Source organism: Saccostrea cucullata, unplaced genomic scaffold (genome assembly GCF_032062105.1).
Source record: "Saccostrea cucullata isolate Sc308-1 unplaced genomic scaffold, CSIRO_AGI_Scuc_v1 ctg13861, whole genome shotgun sequence".
Taxonomy (NCBI): domain Eukaryota; kingdom Metazoa; phylum Mollusca; class Bivalvia; order Ostreida; family Ostreidae; genus Saccostrea; species Saccostrea cuccullata.
This window is the reverse complement of record NW_026919756.1, coordinates 4557-16632: the sequence shown is the minus strand read 5'-3', so window position 1 is coordinate 16632 and position 12076 is coordinate 4557. Positions and strand designations below refer to the sequence as shown.

Genomic DNA, 12076 nt, shown 5'->3' with positions numbered 1-12076 from the left:
TTGTCATAAGAAATACACATATGAAAGTAAAAAGTCCTAGGAAGAATTCCTATAAAAATATGAATATATTCTTTGAACTAAATCTAAGTACTCGTATATATGGACCTACACAGATGCATTTGTTTAACTACTTACCGTCTTCGAACATGTCTATTATCATACTAATGGTCATAGTTTTTAGTTCGTCTCTGTCAATTTTCCGCTGGAATTTCTTTTGAAGTAGCCTTTGAAGGCGAAGAATGTTTGGAACAAAATGGATATAACGCAAAATGTTCTCCTGCAACAATAATAAACGCCCTTTTAGTCTTTTTGTGTATATGAACACTGAATAGACAATTTGAAAGGGTAAAGAAGAGAATTCGAAAAAATTTAACCATTCAACCAATGAAAACGTATTGCTACTACATTATAAGCAATTTGGATATCAATTGCAGATAAATCCCCGCGAACCAATATTTATTCTCCAAATCACAAAAGTTTGATCCCTCGGAAAAATGTGATTATTCAGCATATAACAGTTATATAGATTGAATAAATCATCAAATCGTAGATATTTCAAAAGGAGGTATTGTTATACATACATATATATTAACAAACCTGTTGGATAAAGGCAAAAAGTGTGGGATATTTATGTTCTGGAATTTTGCCAAGAATTACATTCATTAAATATTCCAAAGTAATCTGTGGTCTGTATCGCCATGCTCGTGAATTTTCATGAAGTGGTGCTCCTGTTGTTTCTAAGCTTGCAACATCTATCTCATTTATGAGGCGATATAAAGGATCCAAGAAATCTTCCAAGAAAAATATGGCAAATTATATTCAAGGTTTACTTCAGTTGTTTTGATTTGAAGTTTTCAAGATGGAATTTTAAGTTTGCATATTTTGATAGAAAGAATTTAATTTTATTATTTTCACTAGTTACACTATAAGAAAACATAATAAATACTAGCAACATACTCATTTTTTCATCATTTAGTATTAAATCAATCATTGAGGCCAGACTTCGATCCATCTCCTTTTTAAATAAAAAAACAGATACAATTTAAAATGTGCAAGGGAATTATGACGTTTGAATTAAAAGGGAAAACACATAAAAACAGACAAAGCTATAAATCAATTATTGTTATAATTTAAATAAAAACCTTTACGCAATGAACCATTGTATTTTTTAAAATATAATCTCATTAATGACATGATATGTTCAAACAAATTTAGAAAGGCGCGTTCGAGAAAGCAATTTCTCATGCGCAAGATAGAGTGGTTTTTGATTTTCGCATATGACGTTGCACCTCAACAGCGTTCAATGTTTGTAACGACAATCTATAACGTCATTTTTAACCTTTTGACCCCCTTTTCGTGTTACGGTGTTTTGAATACAAAAGATGTCCGTTCACTTTAATCGCAAAGAACAAGTGTAGTATAAATATAGTGTTTTCAATGCAAAAGAATTCCATTCACTTTATATGCAAAAACACGTTATAATATGAATATTGAATTATTTTAACTAGAGTGAAATTAACAAAAATAAATTTGTGCAAAATGTATATATTATGAGTATACATCATAAAGCAAATGATAAAGTCGGATAATTAAACATCAATGATATCTTTTATATTTTCAATTATATCATTTCTACAAAACTAGGTAAAAACACAATGCTGTAAATAAATAAATAGGCCTATACTTCTTTGATCATGTTGACATTCATTCGCCAACAGTTACATATTGACATTCGTTTTTTTTTTATGAAAAGCTTAATTAAAAAAATATTTCAAACTACTGATTGATCGTCTACACAAACTCTACATCGATAAGCATGAATTTATGCCATGCAGAATAATTATTTGATTAAAAAAATTTCCTTCGATAATCCATTCAATTGGAGTAAATGGCCTTTCCTTTGAAACTTATACTAAAATACTGAATATAATTATTGTTTAAAATTCCAACTTAACTTGCCAATATTTCTAAATGAATATATGCTAAAAAATGGTTAATGGAATGATTAATTCATATTAGAATATCCACAGATCGAACATTCCAATAATAGTTCACATCCCTAATATAATATTTTAGTATGAATATAAAAAGTACCTTTACAATTGGTTCAATTATTGTTGTCGAGACTTCAGTCTCCCATTGATCCCTCTCTCCAGTGCTTTGAAGTAGGTTCTTGGGATAAAAATCTTCCTGTGTTCCTTTAAGGGACAAATTTTTCCTTTTACAATTTTTAAAGAAATTCGCATAATAATATTAGAATAATAATAATACATGTATATATTTATTTCATGCAAAATATTCCTTGAGAATTAATTGTTTGTAAAATTACTTCATTGTAAAATTCTTAGATATATCCCTTGGTCAATGTACTTTTTATTTATGCCTAACCAAGAATAGAATAAGGTCACGCGGGCAGCTTAGTAGGTCAGCCGTATTTTTACACCCGCAGCAGGGATTTATAACCATTTTGGCGTAGCATTGTTTGACACGTATTGTGTCATATTTTTGCCCCGTTCAGGCAAGATATATTTTGTCAACATGCAAGATTATTATGTCAAAATACAAGATAATTATGGCAATATGCAAGATACAACTGTTTTAAGTGATACTGATTTTAATATGGTTAAAATTCTGCGACTTGCGACTTTCATGTTACATGTAACATGCGACTTTTTTATGTGGCCCTGTTAGTCCGAGTTAATTCTGTAGACATGCTACTGATATATGTTAATATGCAAGATTATTATGTTAACATGCTACTGATTTTAGTCAACATGCAAGATAATTATGACAATATGAAAAGTATGAATGTCTACATTGTGGACATTGACAAGCAAAATATTTATGTCAACATGCACGATAATTAATTGCCTGTCAACATAGATTTCTTGCATGTGATCATAATCAATTTGCATGTTGACATAATTATAATGTCTGCTTACATACCAGTTATTATATTGTTTGTTGGCATTATATATATCACATGGCTTCAAGGGTGACATACCAGAATATTTGCCTCGAGGTGACAGGAAAGCCCTTGAGTGTTATTGCACCCTATGCTGAGGGCAGAGGGTGACGCAACACTCTAAGGCTTTCATGTCATCGAGGGGCAAATGTCTGGTAAAGTCGCCCGAAGCCATGTCGTATATGTAAAATAACATTTTTTGAAATTAAATCAATATGAAGCCGTGTCATATATGTAAAATAACATTTTTGAAATTAAATCAATATGAGCTGCATTTTTGAAAATTTTATTTTGCTGTGAAAATATTTCATTATTATAATTTTAAATGTAACTTAAACTTTTATGAACAATTGGACTATAATAAAGCAGAAAAAGACTTACATATACAATCCAATATACAGTTTTATATATGAAATCATTATTGTACAGGACGATTATAATGTAATTTGTCACAATCGAGGCTTATAAATACATGTAGTTCTTCCATTGTAAAGACGAATAATGACGCCCATCAAATAATAACCGGGGGTCATTTTTTCGACAGCGAAAAATGACCACCTGTCATTTTTCGACGTAGAGAAAAATGACCCTTTTGCTCGTAGAAAAAGTGTCACCACACTAAAAATTTGCAGAACCCACGTGAAGAAAAATGACCCCGTAGAAAATTGACTCCCTGTGGATTAAAGCTTAAATTTTTAGGGGGCATAAAAAAATTAGATAAAGAAACATATTGGCCAATATGATCACCTGAGCTTATTTGGAATAAATTGATGATATGTTGATCTCATAACATACGATTATATCTATATTTTAAGGTCAATTCGATGATTCTGATTCTATAGTAGTAAAGATTTATCGAGCCTAAAGGGTTATGTAAACATTGTTTTTCGATGGTGGAAATCATCGTACCGACAAAAAAATCAGCAGTGTCATATATTATTATATCCTCCGCTTGAAAAGCGGGAGGATATATAGTGATCGGGACGTCCGTCCGTCTGTCACGCTGTGGGGTATCCATCTGTTATCCGCAACTCCTCTTATATATAAAAAGATGAGTTTGTGAAACAGCTATGCCCCTGTATGGCAACATAGTGAAGATTAAACTTTTCTTAAATGCAATTTAAATATAATGGTACACAAAGTAGCGTCTTCTCACAAGAAATACAATTGCAAAAAAGGAAAGCCCTAGCACCACTTGTTCAAAATTCATCAGCTAGGACAAGTGTTTGAAAGGTAGGTAAAATAAAAAGGTCAAAGGGTCAACGTTGATGGTTTCTTAGGAAAGGTTTAATGTAACAAGGATTACATTTGTGAAGTATGAGAGTACAAATATCTACCGTTTAAAAGTTATCGCCAAAGAAAATTAAAAATTTGGCATTTTTTGTAAAATGGGACAAACTCCAAGGTTAAGGTCAAAAGGTCAAATTTGGTGGTACATGTACCCAAAGTAAGGTCTTGTCACAAGGAATATACACATATTGAATATGAAAGGCATAGCTACAATAAATGAAAAGTTATGGTCAAGCTTAAAGTTTTGGCGGAGAAACAGACCGCCAGATCAGACGACATACAGACGGACACGATAAAACTATAAATCCCCGAAATCTTCGATTACAGGGACATAAAAAGAAATGATTTTCAATTGACCTTTCATATTATTATACAGTATAAAGAAGAATGAAAATGTTTGTTCTGATTATCATATTAAATTCTCTGAAAAATATACTCAGAACTGGGTAAAAGGGTTGAGTAAAACAAAAATTAAGAAATGTAATGAATACTGTGTGCTAAATCAAAAGGTTATGTCTACATGTATAGTTTTTGCATTAGAATGTGTATTTTACATTAGCCCATAGCTTTACAGCGCATGTTTTAGGTATTATACCATCCCAACCCCTTACATATTTAGGGGAAGTCGATTATCAACAAAAGCAACAAAAAAACCCCTACCTTTATTTTTCTATAAGGAAGGACTAAAAATAAGCTTTAAATAATCTACTATTCTAATATTTTCAACTTTTACTTTGCCACAATACTTTTAAGTATACCTCCACCAACATTCAAATTATGCTTTAGTCATGGCAAAGTAAATTATGATATGATAGAACTTGTGTGAAGGCTCAATTTTATTTCAATATTTTATCTATAGCCTCTTTCAGTATTATTGAAAGGTATAGAGTTCTCTTTATACTTTTGCATTTCATTTATATATTTTTTATTTAACGTATTTTTTTTTTGGGGGGGGGGGGTAAAAATTTCCTCGTCTTTCAATGTCAAATAGGATTTGCCAAACTTATACAAGCTAAAATTGAAATGAAGGAAAAATTAATTTTTCAATTAAAGAGTATTGGAACCTGATTGTTACATGGTTTGATTTCTAAAAACAAGTGGAGTATCATTCTTAAAGCAAACACTATAAGGAGGAATATTAAAAAGAAATTTTATTACTTGACAATTAAAGAATCTCTTTTCACTTTAAAGGGGGTCATTTTTCAATGGGGGTCAATTTTTTATAGGACTAACATATATAATAATGACTCCTATGACACTTTTCTACAACAAAATCATTTTTTTGTACGCGCAGGGGGAATAAGGAAGCATACAAAATTTTCTACCTTGGCTAAATCAGTGCTGCATTATGACGTCATAGTATGCAAGATGACATCAATTTTTGGAAATAAAGTTTTCGTAATATTGGTTTTTAGCTATGTAATTTAACTCTAGAAAATGATTAGAAACGTAAACAATAACAAAAATAAAACGTGTGTATCTTGTTATGCTGTAGCAGTCTTTATGAATGAAATCAATTTTCGATGACGTCATATGTGTACATCAAGTAACTTGCAAATTGATTATGTCGTGTAAAGAGAATTTGGCTAAGACGACATGTTCAAAGATACATAAAATGGAGTTTAAAAGGAAATATCGGAAGTACTGTGTTAAATTCATATGGAGTTCAATTAATTTAACAGGTATGCTTATTTATTTTCAATGATTATATTCTCTTTCGAAAACAGTCAGCTATGTTACGTATCCCGGTCGGCCTATCGTCTGTCATTCTTGACCAAAAAATGCAACAGAACAACAATAATAAGCTGGATATTTCAAAACATACGATTTGTAAATATTGAAAGTTTGCGTTAAATCAAACTTGGAAAGTGCTGCTAGAATCCCGAGTTAAGCATGGTTGTACGAAAAATCTCATTCATATGTATAAAATTCAAAACAAAGGTTAAGGTTTCGTGCGAATGTGTGGATTATATATTTTACGGACAAGATAGTGGGATTCTAGCAGCACTTTTTAGATAAAATAGATGCTTTTCAGCTATATTACACACTCAAAGAAATTTTCAAACTCCGGGGTATTGTTGTTCTGTAAGCCTTTTTATTAAGAAAAATTTTGTTATTAATAAAAGTCACGTGATACCATGGCGGTGATGCACGTCTTTGCCTTAGACACGCTTTTATCTGTATGCAATAGTAAATAACAGTTTACGTTTATCAGTGGTTTTTGGTAATTTATGAAACTAAATTTTCTTCAAAAAGTCTAAATTTCCCGAGAAATTACTTATATGCTTCCTTAACATACCTGCGCGGGTAGGGGGTCATTTTTTGTTGTTGAAAAATGACTCCGGTGATTATTCGATGGGGTCATTATTCATCTTTACACCGTCGCAAATATGAACAACACAATTCCATTAACCTTATTTTTTCTTTCATTATAATTATAGTTATTTACAATTCCGCAACAAAAAAATCCGACATCAAGTTGCAGCTCGTATTGATTAAAAAAATTAAAATCATTTAAAATTGTTACAATTAACACAAATAATTCAAAAAAATATATCAAAATGAGAAGTTTGATAACACCAACTTGAATGGTATGTTTTAAATAAGCTAAACACTTATTTAAGAAAAGTGTTTCGCTAGGTCAAAAGAAAGGTCAAGGTAAAAAAAAACTCTCATCAATATCTATCAGCATATGAATTTTGATGAAAATATCTTGGATAGTTTCTTTGCAACTGAGCTTTGAACAGAGCTCAACGCAAAATGTGACAGAAGGACAGACGAAAGGACAGAGAGACGGAAGGACGGAAGACGGATATGTCAAACACTATATGCCTCGGTCGTATATTCATGGCGGGGTTAAAATGAAAATATAATGAATCACTGTCTAGTTAGTATAGTATACCAGGGACATCAACGATAGTGAAAGCCCGTTATCCCCTATTTCCCACTATCGTTGCTGCCCTGGAATACCATTCTCAATTCCAACTTCTCGGGCCTTTCCGACTAGCGGAAAAACGACCTCGAATGTATTTGGTAGACGCCGTAAAAACCCTCCTTTTCACGATCTTTGAAATAAATGCACGGATACCTTTTATCTGTGTAATATTGAGTTCAACATTACTCAATGTAATAATATTACCTAAAGTATACCATAAAAGGAACATCTGTCTCCGTATACACAATATTTGAATAAACAGGAAGACTTTTAACATCCTGTGATGTTAATACATTCAAGGATGTTTTTCCGACCTCTGATGGAAAGACCAGAGATACGATTAATACCATCAGTATCTAGACAGTAATTTCTTTAAAAAATCTCGAACCCGAACTAAAATGTGTAATTTGACAACACGTGAACGTTATGAGAATGGGACATAACTGTTTCCGTCAGGGGACGTATGTAATTGTTGTTTATTGAATCAATCGTTGCTGAGTCGGAAAAAAAACTTTACTGTGTTAGGACCAACCCAGTAAAACAGCTCATGGAGAACCCTGGTAAAGATTGCTAAAAATTTCTATTAATTGTCTAAAAGTTAAAATTGCTAAAAATATATTACTATCAAATGACATCATCATCTCATGACATATCCTGTGGAGAAGAGAAGTACATTATCCACATTTTCTCCTGTAGCTTTCTGAATTGTCCTTAAATCGCATTCAATATGACACCAAAGAAATGATGGTACATCTTCTGGCTTTATACTTGGTCTAATTATCTTCTGAATATCCTACAATTATATACTCAGTATATTACAAAAATATAAAAGAAGTGAGATTCAATTGTTTCTTTGTAAATAAAACCTTTAAATTAAAGGAACATATTCAACTAAATACAGTATTAAATCCATACAACTGACCTCAGGGTATCTTGATGCTCCAAAATACATCGATGCATGTGTAAAAAAACGTAATATAGAGCATTGCACACCACTTAAGGCACGACATTTGTTTGGACTGACATTTCTATCTTCACCTTTTCCAAGAATATGTCCTTTGGAACGAGAGAAAAAGCTGTAAAAGAAAATTCTTATGAAACTAGTAGACTAATTGTTCACTGAACAATTAGAAGGTCTTTCCACCTTCTTCTTCTTCTTTTTTTTTAATGTTTCCAAGTAATTTGAATTGTTATAAAAAAAAAAAAAAAAAAAAATCAATAAGTGCTGCCAGCAGGATTCGAACCGTTGACCCTCAGCCATCAGATTGCCAGGCGAGCGCTCTACGCACTATACTACAGGCTCCTATAACATTATTTTCCGTAAACCAGAAGTGAAAGAAAAAGAAGAATTGAAAGCACGTGGATTTAAATAAAGATAGCAGAAACACGGGCATTTATTTGTTTTTCTGTTATGAACATAGAGAGGAATAATGAATAGTTCTGAGAAATACGATTGGTGGATAATGAAAATGGAGATTTCCTATTAAAAAAAATCATTTGAGTTTGTTTGTAGTTTGAATAGATTGAATTAATCATATAGAGCTTGTGATACATTCGAACTTCCGTGTCGGAACTGTGTTTACAATTTGTTAAAATATAGGCGCGTTTGTTTGACAGAAATGGCGAACTCATAGGTTAGAATGAATTATCATCTCTATTAGCATTGAATTCATAGTTATGAGCATAAATTAAACTTGAAACATGCATTTCATGCAGAAGACGGTGTCACGGAGAGCGTGCAAATTTATTTTATATGAAAAATCGCTATTTCCGAGTTTCAGCCGATTCATATTTAAATCTAAATAAAATTAAAATAAATTCCATACACCTAAGAAAGCTAGAATACTTGGTATTAAAATGTCGTAATAGAGCAGGAGAATCGAATGATATTAACAATAATTGCAGAAAAAGCCAATGCAAGCTTTAATTAATTTTTATGCTCAGCAGTAACTTAATTTCAGACAGAAAAAAAATGCAGATTTTGCCGATATTCTAGAATTTCATTGTACTTTAGAGACTCACCTTAAAACTCTCAGGACACTTTCTTTCAGGTCTCTTCTTCCTTTTATTATGAATTATATGTCGATATTTCGTTTCGTTTGACTTGTAGACATTTTCTCTAAGTTGGTGTTGATTTTATTTTTTTTTTTACAAGGGGGGGGGGGGGGGGGGGGTCATAAGCATTTGTTAGAGTGATTGTTGTAAATTACTCCACGACCTTTAGCTAGATTGTGACCTTTGGGTCAATGGGGTCAAAGGTCAAGGTCATTTATCAAGGTCAAAGGTCAAGGTCATCCCCCCCCCCAAACAAGAGAAGAGAGAGTTAAACTCGAGATTAATACTTGAGGCTGAATCTAGATAAAGGACATGAAAAGTTCTTTATTACCTTCTGAGTAAGGGTCAAGGTCAGAGGTCAAGGTCAATGTTAAATTTCAAGCTCAAAAGGTCAAGGTCATTTGGAATTTAAGCTTAAATTGATCAATACTCTAGTTTTCCAATGACCTTGACCTTTGACCTTGACCTACTTTTCAAGGTCAAAGGTCATAAGATCTCATGCATTTGGTCCCATATCTTTACCACTTTTCCTTTAAAAGTTTTTAATTTTTCTTGTCAGCTTTAAGACTTTCAGGGGCAATAACTCATTGAAGGAGTCACCGAATACTTTTGCAATGAATAGATTCCAGAGTCCTCTCAATTAATCCAAGACATTGGTGAAGGTTTCATACCTCTACGGTTTACGGTTTCTCAAAGGAGTAGCGATAACAAGCATTTCTTGCGAAAGGGGCAATAACTTCGAAAGCCGTCATAATTCATACGCATTGGGTCAAATTTGTTCCTAACTTTTAATGACCTTTACGACGAACAAAAAGTTTCTTCGATAAATGTCGAAACAAAAAATCAGCGGAAGAAAAATAATAATAAGAATAACTAGGAGACTTATTGTTCACAGAACAATAAGAGGTCTTTCCACCTTCTTTGAATTTCAATTTTGTTTTATATCTGATTCCTTGAAATTAAATACCATGAATAAGAAACCAAAATTGTCTTAAAAAATAGAAAAAAAATGAAAATAAAAAAAATAAAAATTGAAATGACCTTGACCTTTGACCTTGAGAGAATGTTCAAGAACAAAGGTCAGGGGTCACAATGCAATTGACCACATGCTTCTACAACTTATAGTTTTTAAGTTGTAAAGTTGAATAGTAAGTACAAAGATGTTAGAGGGCAATAACTCATATAAGGGGTCATCAGATCCATTCGCACTTATACAGTGTAGTTATGCCTTAGATCCTAAAGACATTAGTGAAGGTTTGGTGTCTACGGTCTGCAGTTTCCGAGGAGTAGCAATTACAAGGTTTTTTCGCACAAGGGGCAATAACTTTTAAAAGGGTTAATCTTAGGGACAAAAATGAAATATTAAAATAATTTTAGGAGTACATATTAATTTTGCTAAGACATTAAGTATATGTTTAAAGACGAAAGAAATTTAAAAAGAGCTTAATTTCTCACAAATTTGGAATGACCTTGAACTTTGACCTTTGCATTAATTTTATGATCGAAGGTCAATGGATCTTATGCAATTGGTCCCATGTCTCTAATACTCCTCGTTTTGAAAATTTTTAATTATTTCTAAAATTAAAAAAGTTTCAGGGGCAATAACTCGATCTAAGAGGTCACAGAATACTTTCTCAATGAATAGATTCCAGAGTCCTCTCAATTAGTCGAAGACTTTAGTGAAGGTTTCATATTTCTACGGTTTACGGTTTCGAAGGAGTAGCGATAACAAGGTTTTCCGCACAAAGGGCTATAACTTCTAATAGGGTCAATCTTACGCAATACTAATTGAATCTTTAAAATAGCTTTAAAAGTACATACTAATGATGCCAAGACAGTTTGTATATGTTAAAAGACAAAAAAAGATATAAAAAGAGCTTAATTTCTAAGTTTTGGAATGACCTTGACCTTTGACCTTTACATGAATTTTAAGCTCAAAGGTCAATGAATCTTATGCAGTTGGGCTCATGTCTCTATACCTTCTCGTTTTGAAAATTTTTAATTATTTGTAAAATTCAAAGACTTTCAGGGGCAATAACTCATTGACGAAGTCACCGAAGACTTTCGCAATGAATAGATTCCAGAATCCTCTCAATTAGTCAAAGACTTTAGTGAAGGTTTCATATTTCTACGGTTTATGGTTTCGCAGTAGTAGCGATAACAAGGTTTTCCGCACAAAGGGCTATAACTTCTAATAGGGTCAATCTTACACAATACTAATTGAATCTTTAAAATAGCTTTAAAAGTACATACTAATGATGCCAAGACAGTTTGTATATGTTAAAAGACAAAAAAGATATAAAAGAGCTTAATTTCTAAGTTTTGGAATGACCTTGACCTTTGACCTTTACATGAATTTTAAGCTCAAAGGTCAATGAATCTTATGCAGTTGGGCTCATGTCTCTATACCTTCTCGTTTTTTTAAAATTTTTAATTATTTGTAAAATTCAAAGACTTTAGGGGCAATAACTCATTGTCGAAGTCACCGAAGACTTTTGCAATGAAAAGATTCCAGAATCCTCTCAATTAGTCGAAGACTAGTGAAGGTTTCCCTATTTGTACGGTTTATGGTTTCGAAGGAGTAGCGATAACAAGCATTTCTTGCGAAAGGGGCAATAAATTTTTAAAGCGGTCAGGTTCATACGCTTTGGGTCAAATTTGATCCTAACTTTTAATGATCTTTACGATGAAAAAAATTTTTTTTTCGATAAATGTCGAAACAAAAAATAGCGGAAAAAAAATAATAGGAATAATAATAAACATAAGCAAATCAATAGGTCTTTCCACAGAAAGGTGGAAAGACCAAAATAATAATAAACAGAAGAAAATAA

General features: G+C 32.1%; 1 protein-coding gene across 1 annotated transcript; it reads right to left on the bottom strand.

The window, feature by feature from the left end:
• Nucleotides 1-135: 135 nt before the first annotated feature.
• Nucleotides 136-7502, bottom strand: LOC134237529 (E3 ubiquitin-protein ligase RNF213-like; the record flags this gene model as incomplete). The annotated part of the gene is made up of 5 exons (XM_062719618.1): nt 7395-7502; nt 2095-2198; nt 958-1015; nt 598-791; nt 136-277 (listed from the first exon to the last, which is right to left on the bottom strand). Coding segments are annotated over exons 1-5 (571 nt in total), but the record flags the coding sequence as incomplete, so codon positions are not given.
• Nucleotides 7503-12076: the final 4574 nt, after the last annotated feature.